The sequence below is a fragment of the Protopterus annectens genome, chromosome 13.part0, assembly GCF_019279795.1.
Source record: "Protopterus annectens isolate FY-2018-M chromosome 13.part0, PAN1.0, whole genome shotgun sequence".
Classification (NCBI taxonomy): domain Eukaryota; kingdom Metazoa; phylum Chordata; order Ceratodontiformes; family Protopteridae; genus Protopterus; species Protopterus annectens.
In genome coordinates, this window is record NC_056747.1 from 150,594,549 (window position 1) to 150,622,448 (window position 27,900).

At 40.0% G+C, this 27,900-nt stretch overlaps 1 protein-coding gene across 1 annotated transcript in view; it reads right to left on the reverse strand.

Annotated features, from left to right (window-relative positions):
* The window catches only part of FAM32A (family with sequence similarity 32 member A), a 127,982-nt gene extending 100,367 nt beyond the window's left edge, over window positions 1-27,615 (reverse strand). Inside the window, exon 1 of the mRNA XM_044090738.1 lies at window positions 27,488-27,615. Coding sequence (XP_043946673.1) covers window positions 27,488-27,558 — 71 coding nt within the window. The 5' untranslated portion in view covers window positions 27,559-27,615. The remainder of the gene's footprint in view (window positions 1-27,487) is intronic.
* Window positions 27,616-27,900: the final 285 nt, after the last annotated feature.

Below are 27,900 nucleotides of genomic sequence, written 5' to 3' on the forward strand. Positions count from 1 at the left end.
ATTTTTGCCCCCAACAGATTTGTTTTTCAATTGAATTGTACAGGTGACAGGTCATATTAAAGGTGGAAAAAGTTTTGAAATGATTTATTGTGGTCTCATTTTTTTACATCACAAAAATCTGACATTTTAACAGGGGTGTGTAAACTTTTTATATCCACCGTATGTATACACACAAACATATACATATATATATATACATATATATATATATATATATATATATATATATATATATATATATATATATATATGGATCTACCTTACTACATCGAAACTCCAAAACAGCGAAAACGACTTCACCGACACCACATAATCGACAGTTCACAAACACGACACCTCATACATACACATCCTAACAACAAACAAAACAAATCCCCTATCCAAAACCCACACACACAACACAAGCACACCAAAATCCTTACAAACCAACAATAACCCATACATACACAGCTATCTACAACCCTAACCCAAACCCTTACCCTAAGGTCCGTCACTATCGCACACTCACCTAACCCGCGCCCTAACCCTAACTCACTTAACCCGCCCCTAACCCAAAAACTATCACTACTGCACCCTTACCTAACCCGCGCCCTAACCCTAACTCACTTATCCCACCCCTATCCCTACAGACCGCCAACATCGCACACTTACCTTACTCGCACCCTCACCTAACCCGCGCCCTAACCCTAACTCACTTATCCCACCCCTATCCCTACACACCGTCAACATTGCACACTTACCTTACTCGCACCCTAACGTCCGTCACTACCGCATACTTACACATCCTTTCCCCATCTCAGTGTTCTCAGCGTCGGTGTCTTCCTCCGTCGGTCTTCTGCCTTGTCGATTTTCTGGCGTCGGTGAAGTCGTTTTCAATGTTTTGCCATTTCGACGTAGTCAGGTAGATCCATATATACATACATACATACATACATACATACACACACACACACACACACACACACACACACACACACACACATATTATATATATAAGAATAACACCTCAGCATATATTAAATATGCTGCATAAAAACGGTTATGAAGGGTTAACTAACTTGAGTGGCACTGAAATTCTGCGACATGCACGAGGAAAAATAAAGCACAATGAAAATTCTGTAGTTACTTTAACAATAGATCTGCTACAGGGTCCATCAACTGGTAACATCTAGGATATGCGCTTCAGGCGTTAGACGCGCTTGTTAGGTAAACATTCCCAGGATGCCTTGTACCCTCTTTCCATCATCTATCATTCACCCCTCATTGTCCATTTCTTAAGCGAACACCAATAGGAAAGTAAAGGAGAAACCAAAACTCCAGAAGGGATAACAAAAATGGGGGTTAAAGGAAACCTACGTAACTGAAAAGGGGTCTTTTTACAGCTCTATTAGAAATATACAGCTTTCTTATATGAAAAAAGGGAATCCATCTTCAATTACCTTAAGAAAGGCCCCAAAGCTAATCCCTCTGGAACATCACTTTCATCGGAATGGGGTGAGGTTGCCTTCTTAATATATGCCTGGACTTACAATACACACCCCATCTGCTCATCTCTGTGGAATGAAGTGGTTCTGTTCACAAAAAGTTATAAGATATCTGTGGACACTCATATAAGGAAAGGCATTCACCATGAACACAGTTTTTCAGGAAATAGATTCGAGAAGAAAAGCAAGTTAATGCTTCCACTACACAAGGTCCTAAATCAGACTACACCTTCAGTACTGCATGCAAGTCTGCAGGCCATTTAAGAAGAGAGACATCAAGCTGTTGGAAATCAGAGGAAAGCTACCAGAAAGCTCCTCTGCATACAGGAGCAATGATATGACCAAGTACTAGAGGAGCAAGAGCTCTTCTCCCCTGAGACCAGAAAAGGGTGGGAGGGTATATTAGTGATCAAGATCATAGGAGGAGTACACAGGCCAGGCATATTTTTTTTATCAACCAGAGGAGAAGTTATGGATAGTAACTAATGAAGAGTTGAAGGATTTTATATGGATAGCAAAAGGTATGTAGCAGAAGAGAAGGAAGGAAAATGGAGACGTTATACTTATCCTGGAAATGTACAGCTATAGAGCCAGCATGTTGAAAGACGTTCTCTTACATGTGTTTTGAATGCTTGCAGGTTTTCAAGAAGCCTGACAGCCTATGGGAGAGTATTCCTGAGGGCAGTTACAGAGCGACTATAAGGAGGTGCCCAGTGTGTCTTTAGATCAAAGAGTTTTTTTAGGGTAGTAGTGTTAAAGCAGGCCTTTTAGTGCTGAATACTTTTCAGCTTACGATAATAGAGTATGTTAGTAGTAGCTGAAAATAGTAGAGGTGATGTGGGAGTTCAGTCCACTTTTTGTTGTTTTAAGGGCAGAACAGTAATAAGTTCTAGCTTTGTTTGTAGGTTAGTACAGAGTGGGGAGGAACAGAGTAGGTTAAGTAGGAGGCAGGCTATGGTTTTCTCCAGTTCCATCTGGTATGTAGGATTTTGCTCTATATAACAAGCCAAGCATTTGGTGTTTTCGTTAATAGCCTGGAAGTGTAGGTCAAATTTCATGTGGTCAATGGCGACTCCTAACAGTTTGCTGGGACCTGTTCAGAGTGTTAAGTGATTTTGACAAGAGTTTTGCTTTCGGAGAATATTATACAGCTAAAAAGTGTTTTTTTTTTGTTTTGTTTTTTTTTGGGGGGGGGGTTAAGTAGGAGTTGTATAGCCAAGATCCTATAAATGCACAGGATTTTTAACACCTTTACTGAGCTATCACTTAAGACATTGGCAAACATACATTTATATAAAAGAAAACAAAGCATATTAACATATTCCTAGCTACAAAATTATACATCACAATATTTTATACAACTTTCAATCCAATATTACATACACTGCTCAATTCCTGCCTTCCCTTAAAATGTACTCCTCCAAAACATCATTCTGCATGTATTGTTCCCACAATTCCCACGTTTTTTTCTATGTAATTTCCTCCTACCCTTTTCTAAATATACCACTTCCAGTTCTTTTATCCTGTTACAATATTAAATACTTCAAATACGGTTGGTTTATTCTGATTTCTATTCTCTAGCAATAGCTTTTTGGCAGCTATCAATTAAACTTACTAAGGCCTTAGTATGTCTAGGCAATTCAGACCTTATATCCCAGCTCAAAAAAATAATTTCCTTAGTTACACCCATGTGCTTACCTAATATTTCTGACAAAATACACTTTAATGAGTTTGCATACTTCACAAATTCCCTACAGTCCCAAAATATACATGTTCCCAGTTACGTCGTTCTGCCCCATCACGCCTTCAACATTTGGAGTCTGTGTGGGATATAAAAATATATATGCATACACTTCCAAACAAAAATCCTAAATCTTCTAGACTTTGTTGTATAGCTGGGAGCCATACACGTCCTCCCATTTTTTTTCCTTGTGAACTGCTTATCCAATATTTTCTAACGTCATCTGATTCATATAGTTATCATGCACTCTTTCACATGACCCAATAACGTATTCCTTTTTTAACAGCAGATTCTGCTCTAGATTCAACCAAAACTCCACCACAGCAGATCCTTCAGTTAAGATTCTCATATCCCTTTCTCTTTGCCTATACCTCAATATCAATCCCTGATAGGGAAGGCATTCTCTAAGCTTGCAATCCATATGTCTTCTTGCCCTATTCCCATTCTATTGCATTTCCCTCTCTAGTTATTTGCTCCCTATACTTTGGTTGCTTTGCCAGTTTCCTCCAATAAATTACAGCCCCCTCTTGTCTAATGTCTGTACTTCTAAATGCAGTCACCCCATCAGCAAAATCTCATTTTTCTAGTCCTGTGTTGGCTTAGTTCTTAGAGAATGATTTCTGCTACTTTATGTATACAATACTGTGTTTGGCTGCTGTCTTTCCCCTTAAGGATCTCCATCCAAAATCTGATTTGCTCCTTATTTCTTGAATAACCCCCATTGCATCATCATCCCTTTCCCCTTTGAATTATAGCTCTCTGCTTGTATTAAATATAACAGTTGTAGCTGTGCAGCTCTAAAACATCCTTTCAGATTAGATAATCTGAAACCACCTTCTGCTGGATCAACTTATGGCACATGAATCCTTACCCTCTACCCCTACCAGACATATTCCTTCAATATTTTATTAATTACTACCCACAACTTCTCCTCTGGTTGATGCCTAACCTGTATATAAAACTAAAGGGACAAATATTTTTCACTGCTTGTATCTTGCAATTTTTCAGTTTTTTGTATTATCTCTTGTCTAGTCTCTTCCAACATATCTTTAATTGCCGCAACAGAATCCTTTTCAATCCATACCCCTAAATAACTAATTTTATCATGTCCCCATAATTATGGGTATTGATGGACCAATTTTTGTGGGTAGATAGTTTACATCTATAGCTTTTGTTTTATACATTAGTTTTATAACACAAAAAGACTTGAAACAGTCTCAAGATACTCCACAACACTGACACGGTCCTTTTCTGGTTTGATGTCATACAATTAAAATACTGTCTGCAAACAAAGGCAACTATCCTTGACTACAATACCAATTATATCATTGAATTTAAGTCCCTTACCTTCTTTGCCAATGGCTCTAAATATGAAGTAAACAAGAAAGGGGAAAGAGGACACACGTTTCCTCTGTTTAGGCACAACTTGTCAGAGAGGACCCTCCCACTTTAATTCTTGCCTCCAATCCCCCATATATCCTCTTAATTAACCTTATTACAGTATCAGGGAATGCAAATACTTCCAATGCCTTCTCAAAATCCCGGCTTACTCTGCTGAATGCTTTCTCTGCATCAAGACCCAAAAACAGTGATATTTTCTTATACTGGTGTTCTCTGCATAATCACTGTTCTATTAATGTCAAAATGTTTGCCTCCCTTCCACAAAACAAAAACTACATAGACCCCTTTCTATCAATTTTGGTAACACCTTTGCCATTCTTTTAGCTATTACAAAGATAAAGTATTTATAATCATGGGTTAAAACTGAAATGGGCTTATTTTTACAAAGATAGAAGGTCTGACAGGTCTTTATCATCTTTAGATGGTGCCACCACAGATTTCTTGCAGGATGTTTGTCCCCCCCCCCCTTTAAAATATGGTTAAACAAACCTTCCAAATGTTTCACTTTCTTCCCCCATACCTTACAAACTTCCAAAGGAATACAATCTATTAGTGGAGACTTTCCGACAGATTGATTGTACATCACTGTTTTTATCTTATCTCCTCCTATCGTAACTGTTAATTGTTCAGCCTCATCTACCTCTAACCTTGGCACACTTAAGTCTTCCATAAATATTTCCATTTTTGCTCTTTCCTGACTTGCACATTTCTCTGCTTCATAAATTTTTTCATAAAATTTCCCAAATATCTCCAATACATCTACATGATCACTGGTTATTTTTCTTTTTTATAGGCACCCTAAGTTTGGCAACCACCATTTCTACTTTCTGTTGCCTGTCGTCGTACAGAAAGTTTTTGTGCTCTGGAGTTATCAAAAAGTTGCTTACCGGCAATTTTTCTAAACTCGTGTATATTATCCAGATACTCCTTTACTTTCTCTAACACTCTGCAGTTGCACTTCTAATTCTGTGAGATCCCCCTTGTTCTGCAACACTTTCTCCTCTGTCAGCCCTTCTAAACAATTCCTGTTATGTCTTAACCATCTCTCTCTTCTTATTTCTACCCTATTTTTTAAACTCCACTTTCATTTTATCCCAAAACCTAGCTGCAACTTCTAAAGAAACTTCTGTCTTCCTAATAACTCTCGGATAATTTTCACTACCTAATCCTTAAATTCCTCTGACAGGTAGGTGGGAATACGCCAGTGTCTCACTTCTACTTCATTAACTTGCGTTTTTATTTTAATAGTTACCGGCACGATTTGAAATAGTTACTGGACATGCATCTCTTTCAATTAAATGCACAAGTTTTTGTGACATGCAAGTTCTGTCTAGCCCAGTTACTGTACGTACCTTGGTAAATAATATGTAAATTCTCTCACAGTTCCTTCTACTGAATTCACATCTTCCATAACAAATATCTTATAAATTTCTTCAGAAATCTACTTCCTTTTGTTACATTTTTCCCCTTTAGGTCCCCCAGATAGAACCTCACTGTTGCAGATAAAATTCCAGTTCTCAAATGCAAGTAATATTTCCTGCTGAAAGCAGATTTCTTCTCAAAATTTTCTTAAGCTCCCTTGCCAGTAGCCCCTTACCACCATCAAATCTGCCATCATCTTTTTTCCACCTCTTCTATCACTACTGGAGCTCCTCTAGCAATTAGTACAACTATGCCCCTTTTCCTTTGTCCATGACACTCTGCTGAATATCCCTCATGAGATCCTTTCCTTACCAAATTCACATGCTCACTTCTTTCCAAATGTGTCTCCTGTAGTATTGTTATTTGAACTCTGCATTTAATGCAAAGGATTTTTGAGCAACTACTTGATGTTTTTACAGGTGGGAGGCTGTGATGACAAATGTAAAGTCAGTTGCATACTGTATATGAATGGCATACTTGAAAGTACTGCACAGATTTATAAGGGGTGGAAATACAGAACTGTGGGGCACCCCTACAGTAGTGGGTAGAAATGACAAGTATTTATGATAAATGGATTTAAATGGGTAGAGGCAGACTAGAGAGGTTTACTGTTTCTATCAAGCAAGTGCATAATATACATTTAATTCCACTGGAGGACGGAAAGCCTAGCCAGCATATACAGTTACCACATCCAGGCTCAGTTTGCTTTGGAAGCATTTATCAAAACGCCCACCAAGTATTGGAGAAACTTCCAGAAGGTTTGACAGTAGGCCTGCTGTATCCTTATTTGAAAGGAAAGGATTATCTGGAGATGGGGAGTGCAGCTGATCCTTCCTGTTCATTAAGTCCACTATAAGAGGGGCCTATACTTGGCTCTAGATGATTAGTTTTTAACCAAAGCTTTATTAGCCTTTTGCACTGCTGAATCATTCCCAGTGGAACCAGAAGATCTTTCTCCCATGGGGGGAAATTATGACTGGGGAGTAACTCAGAGTACAAGGAAGGAAATGGCTGATGAACCTACTACTGAGGGTAAACCTTTTCTGAATGGCTCTCTAATACGGTGAAAATGCACTGAGTACTTTAGGAAGGAGCTTGTGTCACTGAAGGTCTCAAACACCAATAGAACTAGTGTTTAAGAAATGGTACTGGGGGCCCATCTCTGTAAATCCTAATGTCCATCCTACTGCCACAGGATAGGATGTCAGGAAGAGATAGTAGCATGGAATATATAGACACCAGTATGACTGGGGAGGGGGGGTGATGACATCTGCTCTTCCAACCTCAGTACAGACATTAATGGAGTCAGCAATAACAGTGCAGCAGCCAGCAACAAATGGAAGCACTACAGGTGTGGAAACTGTTTCCACCCAAAAAATCAAAGTTACCCTGGTGTCCCAAATCTTTGGGGAGAGTACAAACATAAACATCAGCAGAATGGGGAATCCTTTCAATGACAAAGTAAAAGATAAACGAAAACTTCATCACTGAAAGATCTTTTTTCAGGAGGATAATGTGTTTTTTTTTTTCTCAGTCTTCACAGGGTGGCAAACAATCTGGATAATGACAGAGGTCCAGGTCCACAAACAGTACCAAATTCTGGTGCTGGAGAATAAATTATTTGCTACTGTTTGTGAACCTGGACCTTTGTTTGTGATTTTGAAGTTTCTACAATTACAGTTAGTTTGCTTGCTGTTTTCCAATCTGGATAATGAGACAAGCGTGATGCTGAAAGGGTTGCAAGTAACTTTTGAAACCTACTCAGCAGTCCTAATGCCTGTGATGTCAGCCTAAAAGACTACTGAAAATGCATTATTCCTTACCAAATAATGTGTTCTGCAGGTAAAAAAATGCTCTCTCTTACCAAATCAACTTCCTAATAAAACAACTGGCAATACAAGGTTTCAAAAATTACATTTAACGTGTGCACCAAACACGAAGCAAACAAATGAAAACCATAATGACATACACAGACAAATAAGTCCATCCTCCTCTACAGCTAATGATGTTCAGCAATTCAGCAACTGAAGCTTCTGCAAGCTACTCGCCTCTCTCTCCCTTTTAACCATAATTCTCTGGAAAGGTACCTTTTCCAAACCTCAGTCATGCTGCACAAATGTGAAGCAAAACAACAAACATCTCCTCCAGACCACATAAAAGAAGGGAAGGGAAACATGAGTGGGTATGCTGACATGGACAGACCTGCTATAGTCTAGCTCTATCATCATGCTAAATACATAGCGTTTGTATTTTTTATGAGTGGGGTCCAAGAGCCCCAAGCTTATCCTTCTAGAGGAGTCCTCTCTTAGCATATATTGCTAATTACTGTGGCCTCAAAGAGAGATCTAGAGATCACATCCCGCTCACAATGACTTGTAAAAGTACTCAATGAAGATCAAGTAGTTGACAGAGTAATATTAGCCAAGGCTGCATTGCAGAGAAAGCCCTGAGTGGAGAGAGACATTGCTCAGGTAGAGTGCACCCATGGCTGACAGGGAAAAGTTTTATAACATAAGTGTAATGTAAACATTTATGATGCTGTCATTCTTGAAACTAGAGTCCATTTTTTTAATAGAGAAAGATACAAAACAAGACAATTTTTTTAAAGATATAGTTCTGTCCATATAAAATCCAAGTTGGTATGGATGTTCAAGTAATGTAAAGTACGGCTGCACAAGTCCTACTTACCAATAAAAGTAGATGTTCAAATTACACACACTTACTGCAAGAAATCTGGTCAATGGCTAAAGTAATGGGGGGACAGAGGCCAAATAATAGGGGCAGATTTTGAATATTCTAACAGGATTTGTGCTAGCATGCATTTTCTGAAGGATATGAACTCAAATGTACGTCATTATTTAGTGACTTTGTTTCTCAGCAATTTGCCAGAAAACCACAAATTTTATGAAGAACAGACCAAAAATATCAAGCAAAATTCTGAACAATTGAAAAGTAAGACTATATTCATCATTCACGCTGCCTCAGTGTCATATGAGAAGATTCCCAAAGCACACTCTACCTGCGAGGAAGAAAGGATAAGGATCCATGAGCCACTCGAGAATGGTTGTCAAAAAGTAACCCCTAGAACTTAAGACTCCAGCTTACATTTCTCTGCAAAGGTATGAAGAGTGGACCAGGTTGCTGCCTTTAGAATGCTTCTACAGTCCACTCCTTTCCAACATGCCACCAAAGAAATAAGGTTCTGGTGGAATATGCCTTAACCCTGCCTGGAACAGATTTACCCTAGTGGATGTAACAAAAAACAATAGCAGGCAAAAAACAAGCAATTGTTTGCTTAGACACAGGTTGACCTTTCTTAGCCCCAGAATAGGAAATAAACAACTGTTCAGCTTTCCTGAAGGACTTGGCTCTGTAAGGTAGTACCTGGGCTGCCTATGTCCATCCAAGGTATGCAGAATCTTCTCTCCCTTATTTTAAAGTTCCAGAAAGAAAACAGGGGGAATTGATGGCTTGATTCAGGGTAAATTCTGAAAAAACCTGTGGCATGGAAGATGGTGTGGTGTGTAAAACAACCTCATCCTTGGAGGAAATCAGATTAGGTTGGCCCACCAAGAGAGCTTGCAGCTCAGAAACTCGCACTGCAGATGTCAGAGCAATAAGCAAAACAGTTTTTCCAAGTGATTACAGTTTGATTTAAAGTTAAAGCTGGTTCAAAAGGAAATAAAGCCAAGTTTTCAAGAACAAAGTTGAGATTCCAAGGAGGGTAAACTGCTTTCAAGAAGTGCAACATTTTTCATAAAACTGTTTGACCGCAAAAAGAAAGATAAAACAGGAATTCACGGCCAGATCAGCTGAAATGGACACAAGATGCACCTTGAATGATGCACAAGGTGATCCATCGCTGAGTAGCTCACACAAACATTTTGAAACTAGAGGGGTAGACACCATACCAGGCCCTCTGTTGGTGGTTAGACATCACCTAGAAAACCTCTTCCACTTGTAAACATTAAATTTTCTAGTTGCAGGTTTTCTTGCCTCCTTTAATACCTGCACATCCTCATGTAACAAGTGTCTACAAGGTATCTAAGACAGAGATATTACAATGGACAGCCTGGATGATTCCAAGATGAAGTGCATCAGTCATCCCTAGACTGTGTGAGCAGATTCAGAGTGTGAGGAAGCTTCTGGTAACTGCCCTTGGCTAATTCCATTAAAAGGGAGAAACAACTCTGCCTGGGCCAAAAAGCGGTTCAGTACAATGAACTTTGGTAATTCTTTCTGAATTCTTGGGTATCCATGGAAAAACAAAGGAACATTCCTAAGGGAACAAGAATGTGTCAGTGGAATAGGAATATTGAATGGAGGCGACCAAGTCCTGTAAAACTTCAGTCCAGAGTTTCACCTCGAGGGTCTGTCCAGAATCTGCTTAGTCTCCCACTATGTTTTGCTCTGATGGGATTATGAACTCTGAAGTATCACAGAATGCTGCAAGGCCACCTCCAAGGCCATCATTGCCAAACTCAGTCACTATCTTCCTTCATAAAGCACAGCTTGTGGTCACTACATCTGACCTTGATACAGCAGGAGCTCTGCCATAAGGCCCTACTCCTACAGATTTACTAAGAATTTTGTCATTGTACAATGCAATCACATTTATCATGAGGAACCTTATGTTTATTAACTTAATCAGATAAATACATGCCTACTCTGTGAATCATGGGGATAGTGAATCATGAAGTGCAATGGATTAGCAAGGAGGAAGTAAGGATAGCTATGAAGAGGATGAAGAATGGAAAGGCTGTTGGTCCAGATGACATACCCATGGAAGCATGGAGGTGTTTAGGTGAAATGGCAATGGAGTTTTTAACCAGATTGTTTAATGAAATTTTAGAAAGTGAGAGGATGCCTGAGGAATGGAGAAAAAGTGTTTTGGTACCGATTTTTAAGAATAAGGGTGATGTGCAGAGCTGTAGTAACTACAGAAGGATTACACTGATCAGTCACAGCATGAAGTTATGGGAAAGAGTAGTGGAAGCTAGGTTAAGAAGGGACATGATGATTAGTGATCAGCAGTATGGTTTCATGCCAAGAAAGAGCACTACAGATGCGATGTTTGCTCTGAGAATGTTGATGGAGAAGTAGAGAGAAGGTCAGAAGGAGTTGCATTGTGTTTCTGTAGACTTAGAAAAAACAATAAAAACAGCAATATTCTCCTTCTCTCCAAAATTTATTCCGCAAGCACTTTATTGCCGTTTTTATTGTTTTTTTCTGTGTTAACAAGTTTCAGTTGCCTGTTTTGCTATTTAAAAGTTTTTTGTAGACTTAGAGAAAGCATATGACAGGGTGCCTAGAGAGGAGTTGTGGTATTGTATGAAGAAGTCGGGAATGTCAGAAAAGTATGTAAGAGTGGTACAGGATATGTACGAGGGTAGTGTGACAGCGGTGAGGTCTGCAGTGGGAGTGACGGATGCGTTTAAGGTGTAGGTGGGATTACATCAAGGATCAGCTCTGAGCCCTTTCTTATTTGCAATGCTGATGGACAGGTTGACAGACAAGATCAGACAGGAGTCCCCATGGACTATGATGTTTGCAGATGACATTGTGATCTGTAGTGAGAGTAGGGAACAAGTGGAAGAGACTCTGGAGAGATGGAGATATGTTCTACAGAGAAGAGGAATGAAGGTCAGCAGGACTAAGACAGAATATATGTGTGTGACAGAGGGAGGATACAGGAATGGTGAAGATGCAAGGAGTAGAGGTGGCAAAGGTGGATGAGTTTAAATACTTGGGATGGGATCAATAGTTCAGAATAATGAGTGTGGAAGAGAGGTGAAGAACAGAGTACAGGCAGGATGCAGTGGTTGGAGAAGAGCGTCAGGAGTGACTTGTGATGGCCAAGTACCAGTAAGAGTGAAATGGAAGATCTACAAGAGGGTAGTGAGACCAGCTATGTTATATGGATTGGAGACAATGGCATTGACAAAAAGGCAGGAGTTAGAGCTGGATGTGGCAGAGTTAAAGATGTTAAGATTTGCAATGGGTGTGACGAGGGTGGACAGGATTAGGAATAAGTATATTAGAGGGTCAGCCCACATTGGAAGGTTTGGAGACAAAGCCAGAGAGGCAAGGTTACGTTGGTTTGGACATGTGCTGAGGAGGGATGCTGAGTATACTGGGAAAAAGATGCTAAGGATGAAGCTACCAGGTAACGCGAAAAGAGGAAGGCCTAAGATAAGGTTTATGGATGTGGTGAGAGAGGACATGCAGGTGGCTGGTGTGACAGAGCAAGATGCAGAGGACAGGAAGAAATGGAATCAGATGATCCGCTGTGGCGACCCAAACGGGAACAGCTGAAAGAAGATGATGATGACATGCCTACTCTGTGAAATAGTCGATGCAGTCTAAGGACCGCTTACTAAATTGGCCACTTTCCCCTTTCTCTTGACCAGCAGACTATATTGCATATGCCAGTTATTTAGCCTCAGAAAATGACAAACTTGTTTTAAAATTGGCATCTCTTTGTTAACTGCTTTGTACTGGCTATAAACCGACTGCTCTCGGTTATAATTTGACTGCTCTCGGTTATAATTTGACCTGAGAGTGGGAAGCCCGCTACGCTCAGCTTTACTTCACTCCCTTACCACCAATTACCACCCACCCCCCTCATACTCTAATATTATACTTTCCTGCATACACATTTCACTTCTGATTCTCAAAACCCTCCCCAAATGCTCTTACTACTTCTATACATACATTTCTGTTTCTTGTTTCCTTCTTCCCTATATCCAATTTTTAGCCCCATTCTCAACTTTCTCCCTCCCATACTGCTTTGCACTACATCCATTCATAATCACCACACTCCCAATAATATCTATATATTCCACATTGTATCTCTGAACTTTCCCAAATAAACCCTCATTTCTTCTTATTTTAAACTACATCATTATAGTCTAGCCTTTCACTGCCCTCTATTCCTTACATTCCAGAGAAGATACCAGGACAATCTAACTCGCTTATTTTACAGAAAATACCTCTCTTCTTACCTATCCTCTACCATCTTGCAGAATCCATCAGTAAATCTCCTACTCCCCTGCAACTTCTTGTTTCCTTCTTCATTGCCACTTCGCCACAACCAGACATCTATAAAATACATATTCCCATACTTAATTATGCTACTCTTCACCTTATCTTCTACTGTTCTCCTCCTACTGTACCATCTTTCATCTTACCATAACTCTTTAATATCGCTCAACATTTTTACTGCCCCAACCACCTACACATACTTCCTCTTTACGCTCTCAACACATTGCATCAAACCTATTTAATACTGTCCCTAATCTTTATTCCAAATACAGACTGACTACCTGCACTTCAACTCAAACCAAAATAAAATTAAGTGCAACAATCCTCTCCAAAAACAAGTAGGCATAACCCCTGAATATACTAAAATCCTCTGGGAGGAGATTTACACTCTAATCTGTGCCCCACTTACCACAATGAACATAAGACAATTCTCTCTCGCATACTTCTCCAACCCAACTTCAGTCAATCCCAAACCCTGGTGATCTATTTTTTGCTGCAATAAATGTTAGAAGCATTTAGAAATAAAACTGAACTACATGCCTGGATTATCCAAAAAAAGACTGCCATTCTCACTGTAATTGAAATTTGGCTTAAGCCCAGCATAAACTTCAAAGTTATACAGTGGATATAAAAAGTGAGCACACCCCTGTTAAAATGCCAGGTTTTTGTGATTTAATAAAATGAGAACACAATAAATCATTTCAAAACTTTTCCCACCTTTAATGTGACCTATAACCTGAAGAATTCAATTGAAAAACAAACAAATCTGTTAGGGGAAAAATATAAAACATAGAAAACATACAATAAGCTGGTTGCATAAGTGTGTACACCCTTACACTAATACTTTGTTGAAGCACCTTCTCATTTAAATTATAGCAATCAGTCTTCTTGGGTAGGAGTCTATCAGCATGGCACATCTTGACTTGGCAATATTTGCCGACTCTTACTTGCAAAAGCACACCAAATTTGTCAGATTGCAAGGGCATCTCTTGCGCACAGCCCTCTTCAGGTCACCCCACAGATTTTCTATTGGATTTAGGCCTGGGCTCTGGCTGAGCCATTCCAAAACTTTAATTTTCTTCTGGTGAAGCCATTCTTTTGTTGATTTGGATGTATGCTTGGGGTCATTGCCGTGTTAAAAGGTGAAATTCTTCTTCATCTTCAGCTTTCCAGCAGACACCTGAAGGTTTTGGGCCAAAAGTGAGTGGTACTTGGAACTGTTTATAATTCCCTCAACTATGACTAAAGCCCCAGTTCCAGCTGAAGAAAAGCAACCCCAAAGTATGATACTACCACCGCCATGCTTCACCGTGGGGATGTTCTTTTGGTGATGAAGTGTTTTTGCGCCAAACGTACCTTTTGGAATTGTGGCCAAAAAGTTCAACCTTGGTCTCATCAGACCATAACATATTTTGCCACATGCTTTTGGGAGACTTGATGTATTGTTTTGCAAATTTTAGCCAGGCCTGTACGTTTTTCTGTGTAAGAAAAAGGCTTCCTTCTTGCAACCTTACCCCATAGTCCAGACATATGGAGAATACGGGAGATTGTGGTCACATGTAGTACACAACCAGTACTTGCCAGAATTTCCTGCAGCTCCTTCACAGTGTTGCTGTAGGTCTCTTGGCAGCCTCCCTGACCAGTTTTTGTCTAGTCTTTTCATCACAGGTAGGTACTAGGCTATCGGCCCAAGGGCCTAAGTAAGCCTAGCCAACAAGGTTCCCTGGCTTATGCCAACAAGGTTCCCTGGCTTACGCCACCCAGGAAAGTTAATTTTTTGTGCCCCTGTCGAGCAGAGCCACAGAAGTGATCCCCGGGGTGCATTTCCTATTTCCCATCCACTCATCAAGATATTTCCTGAAGAGTGCTAATGAGGAACCGTTGCTTGATATAGACGGATAGCTTGTTCCAGAGTATAGGAAGTCTCTGGGACAGGAATCTATCCCTCCAGCATGTCCTGTATATTGTGGTGACAAGGTTTAGGTCCCTAGAGTGTGTAGCTCGGAGGGACTGGAATTTCTTCAGGTGTAGCATGTCCAACAGCTCTAGGTTTAACACAGCTTTATATGTTAGGCAGAGATCTCCTCGGAGTAGGCGATATGCTACAGTGTAAAACTGGAGCTTTTTGAGATGGTCAGTGTAGGGCATCTGTTTGAGGCCAGTAATCCTCTTTGTTAAGTACTTCTGTGGCCTTTCCAGCTGCTGCAGATGTTTTGTGAAATACATTCCAAAAGGGGCGTTGCACTCTATAATGGGTCAAATGAGTGCTGAGTAGAGGGGAACAATGACGTCTTTTTTCCTGGATGAGAACCGTTTTGTGATGAGGTGTCCCACATAGAAGGATTTCCTGACTACTGTGGCAATGTGATTATCAAAGGAGAGACTACTGCCCACCGGGGTCTCAAGGTCTCTTATTACACATTTGGCATTAAGTAGACTGCTGTCTATGTGGTACTTCATGGGTACAGACTTTTTATCAAAGGAGATGAAAATGCACTTTTTGGCATTGAGCTTGAGGCCCATGCCTCTGACACCAGGCATCTGTCTCAGTGAGGTCCTTCTGTAGGATGTCCACATCATTTATGGACTCTACTAGGACTCCTAGTTTGCAGTCATCTGCGAACTTCGTTAGCCAGAGGCCTTCTGTGTTAGCCTGTACTTCAGAGAAGTAAATACCAAACAGGAGAGGTCCCAGGACTGAACCCTGTGGTACTCCACTTGCCACTGGTTTGAAATTAGATTTGGAGTCTGCAACTTTTACAGTGTGGGTTCTGTCAGTGAGCCAGTTGGCAGCCCATCTTGTGCCGTAGGGATTTATACCTACTTTAGTGAGTTTAGCTACAATTCCAGAATGGGGGATGGTGTCAAAAGCCTTGGTGAAGTCAAGATAGGCTGTGTGAACCACCTTACCCTCGTCTACGGCTTTGGTGACTGCCTCAAAGAATTTGATCCGGTTCAGAAGGCATGATCTGCATTTCACAAACCCAAACTGGGTGGGTTCCAGAGTTTGGAGGTTACCAATGTCTTTCTTTAGGAGTTCCATGATGATACGTTCCATGGCCTTGCAGACCAGGATCATCAGGCTAATAGGGCGATAGTTCCCAGGATCAGTGGTGGCTCCCCCTTTGTGGAGTGGAATAACTGTTGCTGTGCTCCACTCAGTGGGCACAAAGCCTGATGTGAGACTATGAATGAACATGGTGCTTAGGTGGGGAGCCAGTTCATTCTGAAGTTCGTATAAAATGCAGCCTGGGATGTTGTCTGGTCCCATGGATGCTGTGTTTTTGGTTTTAGAGAGTGCAGCTTTTACCTGCATAGATGTGATTACAGGGACTCTGCATTCTTCCTTTATAGATATGGGCCCTTTAGAGGGTGAGAGGGGGCTAAAGTTAGCACTGAACCTATCTGCCAGGATGTTGGCAATATCAGTTGGTTCTGTATATTTAGTGCCATTGTGCTGTAACTCAGAGCAGATCTGAGTGTTGCCATTGAGATTCTTGACATAGCTATAGAAGGCTTTGTGGTTTCCCTTAGAATCAGTGGCGATTTTGTTTTCGTAGCTAGCTTTGGAGGATCTTATAAGGGATCTCAGCTTCTTAGTGAGGCTGACCAGGGAGCTCCTCCACTCATGGGATTTTAATCTCTTTTGCAACAGTTTCTTCCTTCTGTTGTAGAGTTTGTTTATGGCAGGGGACCACCAGATTGGCTTCCTTTTTTTTTTTTTTTTTTGGAGGATAGCGTCTTGGTTCTGTATGGGATAGCACGATCAATGCACTCGTTTAAGTGCTTATAGAGTGCATTTGTGTAGGATTCAGCAGTCGTAACCGCACTGTCCATCTGCATGGGTATCATGAAGTTCACCACTTCTGTCTTAAGAAGCATGAAGTTGGCTTTTTCACCACTTCTGTCTTAAGAAGCATGAAGTTGGCTTTGGAGAAATTTTTTACCGTGGTTTCCTTAATGGTGGGTGGGGGCGTGATGCGGATATCTAGGGTGATTAGCTTATGGTCGGATCTGACCAACGAGGAGTTGACTTCAGGTGTGTTTCACTGGTCACTCATGTTGGTAATGACTTGGTCTAGGATATTGTTGCCCCTGGTGGGGGTGTGGATAAGTTGGTTCAGGGCACTGGAATTTATGATTTCCAGAAAGCACTGAGTGAAGGAGTTGGTACACGAGTAGTTTTCCCAGTTGATGGTGAGGTAGTTGAAACCACCCATTATTAGGGTGTTTGGTTGAACACTAATATTTTCCAGTATATCAAGAAAAGAGGAGTGAGAATCCCGGGGCATGGTGGGGGACCTGTAGCAAGCCACAATTTGGATTGCAGTTTTTCCCAGAGTTAGTTGCACTTGGATAACCTCGGATGCATTATGCTGTGCAACTAGCCTGGAGGTGTGGATATCCTTAATGAATATGGACACACCTCTGCCTTTGGTGTTCTGGTCCAGGTTAGATAGCCGAAAAGTGTGGTATGAATTATAGCCTGGTAATGCAGGGGTGCTCCCTAGAGCCTTGATCCAGGTCTCAGTCACTGCACAGATATTGATGTTCTCCATTTTAAGAAGTGCCTTGAGTGACTGCATTTTGAGATTTAGACTTCTAGCAGCGAGTAGCATTACCCTCACTTTTTGCTTACCTGTTCCTGTTATGGTGGTGAATTTGTCATTTGAACCTTGCCTAAAAAAAGGCACTAAGGGGGTGGCAAGACCCTTAGCCAGTATCCGGAATCCCAGGGGTAACAGGTGCAGGCCATCTCTGGCAAAGCATCGTGGTCTGTCGATCATGTCGTCCCCAGGCAGACAGATACTGGATCCCCTTAGAATGACACCAGAAGCTTAGTCAATTGTTGAAGTCAATTATTTTGTCCTTGCACTGCGGTATCACTCTGGGCGATGGTAAGATGCTACTCAGGGCTAGGGTCATACTTGCCTGGGCTACAAGATCGGAGAGCTCTTCCATGTCTCTTTTCATGTATTCCAGGGAGGTACATCTCAGTTCATTCACACCAACATGGACAATGACAGAGTCATATTTGTACTTGTGGAGTGACCTGAGTGAGTGGGTTATGTGGCAGATCCTGGCACCAGACAGGCAGCTGACAGTAACCTTCTCCTTGTTTAGCAGTGTGCCTGACTATAGAGTCACCGATAACTAGTGTGTTGGGCATGTTGTTTTGCCTTATGGGCGGTTTATTGGAACAATGAGACATGCAGTTCTTTGCAACGTCACTGTTGCCCCATATTTTCTCCACTTTTTGATAACTGTCTTCACTGTGTTCCATGGTATAGCCAATGCTGTGGAATTTTTTTTGTACCCTGTCTTGACGGATACCTTTCAATAATGAGACCTCTTTTGATGCTTTGTAAGCTCCCTGCAAACTTGGCTTTTGCTGTAGCAGGCAACTGAGTAAATGTCAGGAAAATTCTACTAGAACAGCTGAACTTTATTTGGGGTTAATCAGAGTCTCTTTAATTGATGGCAAGTGTGTACCCAAGAAGAATGAATGCTGTAATTAAAATCAAAAGCTGCTTCAGCAAAGTATTAGTTTAAGGATGTGCACATTTATGCAACCAGCTTATTGTATGTTTTTTTTATTTTTTTACATTCCCCAACAGATTTGTTTTTCAACTGAATTGTACAGGTTATAGGTCACATTAAAAGTGGCAAAAGTTTTGAAATGATTCATTGTGGTCTCAGTCTTTATATCACAAAAACCTGGCAAGTTAACAGGGGTGTGTACACTTTTTTTCCCCACTGTACCTCCTTGCTTTATCATCATCCATAATGACCATAAAAAGAGAAAAGGTGGTGGCATTGCTTTAATATTTCCCAACACCTACAACATGTCCCCTTACAGCAAACCAATACCAAAATTCAGTTCAGCAGAGCTTCTAAATGCTTTCCTCAAAATAAACAATTTCTAAACAAATATCCATTACTGTCCTTTGCATCCCTCCTGGTGACAATATAGCTATACTTAAAGATATTCTACCTTGGATATCCATAACATTTCCACAAGAAAAAAATACTACTAGGAGATGTGAATGTCAATTGGTTGGACATTAACTCCCCTACATCTAGCACAAACTTGTATGGTTTCACATAACTAATTAATAACGCCATACATTATAGCAAGCCACCAAATTCTCTATTAGGACTGGATCCTAGTATCAGACCCTAGTAAATACTCTACCACAGGTACAATGTCAGACTCGCAGAGATCATCACCCAGCCTATACAACCAGACATCTCACACATACAGTTAAACAGCATTCTTATAAAATAACATGCATCCTTTCCAAGCTTAACCCAAAAATGTTCATTACTACACTATCATCTATTAACTGGAAGATCCTAAAAATCCTCCCTTAGATGATGCTGTAAATGAAGTCAATACAACTCTTCTAAATATCCTAAATAGCCTCGCACCTCCTAGAAAGAAGACTCTAAATAAATAATGCACTTTGGCTATTCTAACAGTAGAATGCTAATGCACAATAAAGAAATATGTGAAAAGAATGGCAAATTATACAACATCTCAATATCTTGACAGCTTCGGAATGCTTCTCAATCATACTAAAAAGCAAGACAAAAAAAACATACTACAATAACTGAGAATAATTATTAAACACAACCCTAAAAAATTTTGGACAGCCATTAAAGAAAACTTACATCCCAGCCAAAAACTCAGCCCAAACCCCTCTCCCGATAGCTCAGCAACTGAAACTGTAATACAGTTCAACTTTAATAGATGGTTAGAAATGCTGTACCAAGGATTCCTCAACATCTAATCCCAACCCTGTCCAACAGCCACACATCATTACACCCACTTTCACCTTCAAACTTGTGCCCACATGCTATTAAAAAAATACTCAAAATATTTAAACCGTGTTCTTCTTCATCTGATGACCCTCCAAGTGAGTAGATAAAAATAGCAGCCACTGGTATCACATATCGTGTCTCAATCCTTATAAACAGGTCAAATCCAGGAATCCCACATTCCCTCTCTATGGAAAAAGTCACATTATCCCTCTTCACAAAGGAAGAAATTCATCAGACATTAATAACTAGCCCTATATCAATCTAATCTCCCCTCACCAAAATACCTGAAAAATGTATTCAAAAACAACTGCTAGATGATCTCCCATTCCCTACACAACATGGCTTCCATGCTTCCCACAGTACTAACACTGCCCTTCTAACCTATATAGGTACGGTCAGTACAGCTAAAGGAGATTCTGTTGATATGGATTACTGCAATTAGAGATACAGACAATAGGCAAGAGGGAGCAGGAATGTATTGGAGAACACTGGCAAAGGAACCAAGGTACTGGGAGCAAATAACTAGAGAGGGAAAGGTAACAGAATGGGAAGACACTAAGAATTTATTTGGAATGCAGGTTAGAGACAGACTTCCCAATCAAGGATTGATATTGGAGTATAGGTAAAGAGAAAAACATGGGGGGTCCTAAAATAAATAACAGCACTGGTGGTGTTTTAGTAGACTCCAGAACTGGAGCTGCCATTAAAAAAGGAATAATTAGTACAGCTTATAAAATATTGCATTATAAAAATCTGTGGTGTTGCAGTGGTAGCGTTGTTGGCTCACAGCAAGAGGTTCTCCCGTTCGATTCTCAGCTAGTGTGCGGGGAGTGCCTTCTGTGTAGAGTCTGCATGTCCTCCCCATGGGTCGAGTGGCGTTCCGAAAGACATGCGTGAATGGGCGTACCTTCGTTGAAGGTTGGGCGTCGAGCTGGCATCTCGGCAACGTGAAACTCTACTGCCAATCATTACTGGACCGGAATTCCGCTGTGGTGACCCCTGACCGGGAAAAGTCGAAAGACAACAACAACAACAACAACAACAACATAAAATATTGCATAATAACTATAAGAATAAATCAGAGCAGGTTAGAAAGGACTGGAAAGAGAGACTGGATAAGCTTTTCACAAAGCAACAGGGGATATAGATAGGACTCCAAAATATGAACCAAGTCTACAAGATTTATGACCTTTGGTAGGAAGTGTTTGCATAGGTATTTTTATATCCCAAGTAGACTCCAAAGATTTTCTTCCTCAGATAGATTGCAAATACTGGAGGTGCGATGGGGAAGAAAGAGGCAATTGGGAACATATTGTTTGGGACTGTACTAAGTTCCCTGAAGACAAGTCTATCAGAAATACTGGATGAGCAAATTCCTGTTAACTGAGGAAGTTTTTTTTTTGAGCTATGATACAAAACAGGAATTGCCTAGACAGTAAAACCTTGCTGAGTCTAATCATGGCAGCTGCCAAAAAAGCAATTGTTAGAAAATGGAAATGAAAGTCTAGACCATCTTTAATAGAAGTAGTGAATATAGTAACAGAGATAAAACAACTGGAATTGGGATCTTTAGAAAAAAAGTGGGAGCAAGGTACTTAGAATAAATACTGGAATTGTGAGAACAGTACATGCAGAATAATGTTTTGGAGTTGGAATGAAGTTTAAAATAAGGCAGAATTTGGATATGACTGACTGAATAACTGTTGAGATTGTAAGTAATGTAGAATGTTTGCAACTAAAAATGGGTCAATATGGTTTGTTTTCATTTATATAAATGTATGATTATTAAATTATCACTTATGGCAGAGATAAACATGTTTCTTGTTTAAAAAATAACAGCCCCTGAAACCTGATCCTGTAGTCAGGTATATGTGAACCTATGTAGACAACTGACTGACCTTTGACTACCACATATAAACTTAAGTAAGTAAGCCCTTTTTCAATGCACAACATATACAACAGACCCTATCCTTTCTGACATATTATACCCTCTCAAGGTCAATGTTAGGTTGAACACCCACTTTCAACCTTTTTTTGCAACAAAGGTATGTTGACGGAATAGGTATGTATCACAGAAAATACCTCTTCAATGGAACAATTTTCCACACATCATAAAGCAGAGTACTTTTATTCTAGTCAAACAAAACTTGAATGAATGGATGGGGAACCACATATTCACCCTAGGCTTAACACCACATCCCTCACGGATAAATGCAATAAATAAATATCTCAAGATATCATTGTTCTGCACCCCCCCCCCCCTCAGGTTAATCATATACACAATACAAGGAACAAAAAACTACCCTTAGAACATACACTTTGGCTTCTTAAGAGCATCTTAAATCAATAGCCTAGTGAAGTGCCTATGAACCTGTAAAGGGGAAATACCCATTACAAAACAAATAATACACCTTCAGGTCACTAAAATACAGCTATAAATAACTATCTCACTTTTACTATACACATGTAGCCCAAGAAAAAATGGATACAGGTACTGTTGATCAATTGTAAAAGTTTGCAATCAGATTCAAGACAAAGTCAACTATTCTAATAACTACACAGTGTAAATTACATGATACAAAAACAAAGAAAAATCAACATAGGGGATTATTATAACCAAAAACAGAAAAAAACAAGCTTGTTAAGCCCTTTCCTGATGTTAGAAGGGTGTTTAAGTTTCTACTTGCATGCTACCGTATTTCCCCAAAAATAAGACAGGGTCTTATACTTTTCGTACGCATTAGGGCTTATTATCAGGGGATGCCTTATTTAAACCCCCTGTACAACAATCTACATTTATTCATGTAAACAAATTGACATTTATTTGGTACTTTCCTTTACTGGGCAACAATTCTAGGTAACGCGTTGACAGTTGTGTGAGAATTCTACATAAACAGTGCAACAAACATTTCAACTTCAGAATATCTACACCTTGGCTTTCACAGTGCAATATTTCATGCTTAACAGAAAGTGGAGAAAAATCTCAATACATGTGTATGGGAGGAGGGGAATAAAACAGGTGAATAACTGCCACTTTTTGAGTGGTAATGCTTTCTTTATTCCTTACACAAACCGTAAGAGAAAATGATGGAAAGTCATAAAAATGAAGTCAGGGAACTAGTGGCCTTACTGTGTAATTACCCTCTGATAAAGAAATGTTACCTTAATGCAATAAAGTCAAAAAAACTGATAAGAGCTTGCTGGCAGCTGAAAGCAAAAGCAATCCATTCTGTTGCCCTGATAACGTAAAAGTTATTCAGATACAGTCATGTCATCATCTTCTGGTACATTATCATAAGTCTCCATCCTCCGAATTCTGGCCTGAATTTCTTGCGACTCCATTTCCTGTAGAACCACTGGCCCCAATCTGCCATGCCTAGTAATAGAGCTCTCCTTAAATAAGCACTGCTCATCATTGTAGCCTGCTCATAGTGCATTGGCAACACAGCTGTCAGTGATTTTTATCCCATGAATTCTTCACCCAAGTCACGACCTCTTGCAGGCTAGGCTTCACAAAGTTTCCAGGCTGATTTCTCTCAATTCTATTTTTAATGTAGTCATTGAGTTCCATGCGCAAATAGTCCTTAAATGGCTTTACTGCAATATCAAGAGTTTGCAGATAGGCAGTCATTCCAGTGGGAATCATTATTTGATCTATTCTTCTCTGTGCAAGGAAGTTCATGTCTTTGGCACGATGAGTGCTGGCTGAATCCCACACTAGTAGACCTCTTTCGCCACCTCGCAAAACAAGTGGCAGCATTACATCAACCCACTTCCTTATAACTGCTTGTGTGCACCAGGCTTTTTCGATTTCAAGAATGCAAATGCCTGAAACACGTTCAGTCTTATCTTTCTTGCCCTTACTAATGATTAGAGGTGAGATTTTCTTTCCATCTAGACAAACTGCCAAAATACAGGTAACACGTGCACTTTCGTAACCAGTGGAAGGAATGTAAGATTGATGAGGCACCCATCTGATCAATTGTTGTTTGAGATCCTTGGCCCATAAAAACTGCAGTTTTATCCATAGTAACCATATTGGAGAGTTGGTATTTAGAAAAGTCAATGTCATCAACAAAGGACTTAAATCCAAGTGCACATTTAATAACTTCAGTATCTTCCAGCTTGAACAGTGTTGTTGATCTTCTTGGAGACTGTTCATATCGCTGAAGGAAGCCATCCAGCCAATGTTGTGATGCTTTAAATTCTCCTAGGGATATTTCTAACTCTGGTGACATTGCAAGGCAAATGCTTGAATATCAGCCCTGCGCACAACCAAAGCCTTTGCTCTCCCTGTTAGCAATTCATTCACAGATATCTTCCAGCTCAGGGAATAATGGTCGCCGACGAGACCCACACTTGCATTTCTTAGCATTTCCCTTGTCAGCCTGTTGAAGTTATCGTATGCTGCTCACCATTTTCAAACCATTCGGCGATCCAACTTCTCTTTGCAGAAAGCCATCAGATGTTTTCCCTGGGCATCCTCCACAATTCCTTTCTTGTACACTCATCTTGTCTGGGGGGGGGGGGGGGTTAAAGACTTACGAGACAGGAGTGGCAACACAAAATGGCGACGGTTAAGAAGACAACCACACTCATTCGTTATCAAGTGCTCACATTTTAGGTGCATTGTCTGTACTTCGACCAAAGTACACTTGCCATTGTTTATGGGCCAAGGATCTCAACCATCAAGTGCGAGTGAGGATTAGGGTTACAGTAAGAATCATGGCGGACTCCTGGGGAAAGAATCTTGTGTCTTTCTGCAAAGAGAAGTTGGGTCTCTGAATGGATCGAAAATGGTGAGCAGAGTACGATAACCTCAGTCAACAGATGTCAATAATATTATTATTTTATATATTTAACACGTCTGTCGTGTGTTGACGATCTTAACTGGGGCTTATTTTTGGGGTTGGGCTTATATCATGAACACCATGGAAAACCACACTAGGCCTTATTCGCTGGTTAGGTCTTATTTAAGGAGAAATATGGTAAAGACTATTAAATAAAGACTGGATCTCACACAGTGGATTAGCACTGGATAGTGCTGGCCAGCAAAAAAACAGTGGCAAAAAGTAAAACAGCTTTAAAAGCAGTTAAGTACTTCACTATACGACACTTATAAACCAAAATCGTGGCAAAACTAAATGTTGAACAGCTTTTAGAACTGTTTTAAGAGGGACTATTTATTTCTTCCTGCTGTTGTGTTTGATGTTTTATCAGAGTTTTAAGGCTTTAAAAGCCAGTGAACACTTTACACTTCTACGCTTTTTTTCCTTTTTTTTTCTGTAACTGAACTGCATAGAAGACAGAGCTTCATGCACTACAATGAATTAGTATCAGATGTCACCAATCTTCTGTCTTATTATCAAGTCTAGGGATCTAAACCTCTTCTGCAACATCAATGGAATGGTTTGGATGAAAAGGTAAATCTCACACAGGATACCGCTGCTCTGGAACAGACTCCCCATCCACATGAATATGGACACGGATGACATTTAAGTGAAACTTGAATCTATGGATGGGAAAGAGAAAGTTTACCCCAGGACTGGTCCCTGTACTATTAACAGATAGAGACAGCTCCTAAATGCTTTATCCTATGTACTGATCCCCTCAAATTACCTATGGTATGATCCCAGTTATTCTCATTAAGTAACATATGACATATCAACCATGGGATGGATAAGGCTAATCTCTAACCAAAAGTGATGTTAATTCGAGCACAAAAATGAAAACTGACTAGGCTCATAATGGCCAGGAAGGACAGCTAGCTTAGTACCTACCTATGAAACAACTACATGAACTCAGCATGGTTACCAACCTCAGATGCATAGGTTAGTTATGACTGAAGATCTGATCATAATCCCTAAATATAAGGGTACTTGAATAAAAAGCAACTCATCATAAATGACTCCCAACATTATACAATTTGAATCATCAGCTTCCACATATTTTGCCAATTTGGAAACTTGCTTTTAAATCTGGATAGTAGCTTACAGAAGCGAAATTAATGGTTATTGTCACTTGTACTACTCTACCAACGTTTTGTGCAGCTGGTGTGAATTATGAGGGCCACTGCCAAAATGACATCAAGAAGGTATTACAGATGACTGATGTTTTGTTACAGTGCCATTTTTTCTTGTACTACTAAATTTACTGTATGCCTACAGTTATACTGTACTAATTAATTTTCAGAAAAAAATTCTGAAAATGGAAATTTAACTTGCAGGTGGGTAAAGGGAGGGCTGTAGCTTCCTCAAACGTCAATAACATCAGCAGCACACCCTTGAACTGCAGAATTTATCATGAAATATCCTGCTGTTACAGCATAAAAGGGTAAGGGGCATTACTGTCACTAACATCTCCTCTACCTACTAAAATAATTCCTAATAATAATAAAACTCGTTTGTTAACCATATATGCCGAAGGTCACACAGAGTAAGCAAATCAGGGCTGGGGGAAACAAATCCTGTACCACAGGAAGTACAGCTCACAGCCCTTAATCCTCTGTTCCATCTGCCACACTAAGTCTGGAAGTTGTAAATACAGACCAGTTCTATTAGCATAGTGGAATAAAGTAATGACTACGCCCCAGCCATCCTGATTTAAATTAACAATCCAAGCACCTGACAGGGTTGGCAAGTGATAGGAGTAACAAGACTTTGCCTGCTCACTATTGTGGAAGATGGTACAAGGAGATGATATGCAGACTTGATGCAAGCATTTTCTGTAGCCCCAACAGAAGCCAGAACTACGAATGGCAACCACGTTAGAAGAAAGAGCAGGCCTGGGGCTAGTCTCTATTTTGGGGGTGGGGGTGGGGCATATCTAAAGATCATGGCATGCAATGGCCTATCATGGCAGGGTCAGCAAACAGAGAGTAAAACCATATTGTAAAGTCACTTTGTACACTGCTACAAACAACAATGGCAGCTCTCAGCAGCTGCTCTCCAGTCTCATCAGCACCAACCCTAGAAGGAATGAAGGTGAGTGAGTGTACACTTGCCGACAGACAGAAGGTCAAATTTAAGAAAGAGCCACGATGCAGTTACAATAGGACCCACAGGTGTGACAACTGATCAGCAGTCAATGGTGTGCCTATTACTGGACCGCCTACGGGCACAGCAGAACACCAGGAAAAAAAAGGATTTGTAACAGATTAAAGCGTTTTACGCAAGATAAGGATAACATTCAAATGTATCTCATTCTGAATGACAGTCATTTTTAACTCCTAAAAATATCCGTTGCAAAGAGAAGGTATGGTTGTCCTGTTACGTCTGAAACAGATGCTGCGAACTTCCTAATTAAATTTATTAGCAAATGTTCCAGAATTAAACCTTTTCCATATTATGGGGACGAATGATTAATAATTATGCATGCTACAGTAAGAATTATTGTCTTAGCACAACTCCTATTCGCAGCCAACTTACAGTAACAATTACGTCTTACCAGTACAGTATATATTGTTGTCTAAAGTTTCTGATGCTTGTCGCAAATATTGTATGCATCAACTTTAAAATATATATTTTCTTAAAAATGAAAGCATAAATAGATGCACAAAACAAGTCCGTACTTTTTTATAACGAGTTCTCCAACTCCTTTTAGTTTCAAAGAACCTTTCTGTATCTGCTCGTATTCTGCCATACTTCGGAATGTAATACTCCGTTGGTTCCTTAACAGTATTACTTCCGTGGGACGGTATTGTGGGTAACACTGACGTCAAATTTTTAGCCAACAATTGAAGTACTGGCACACTGCCGTTAGATGCGTATTATTACGCTTTTGGTATGCTAACTGAACTTGTTAGGTGATGAGCGACATCTATTAGAATAACCTTATTTTTCAAATCAGTATCTCAAGTTAATACTATTAATATTTTAAAAGCGTCATTTATTATTTCTGAATGTGTCCCTAATTCTTTTGAGATTTGTCCATGATTCATTGAGAGCTAACATAAAGGATTAATGCTTTAAAAAAGGTTATGGT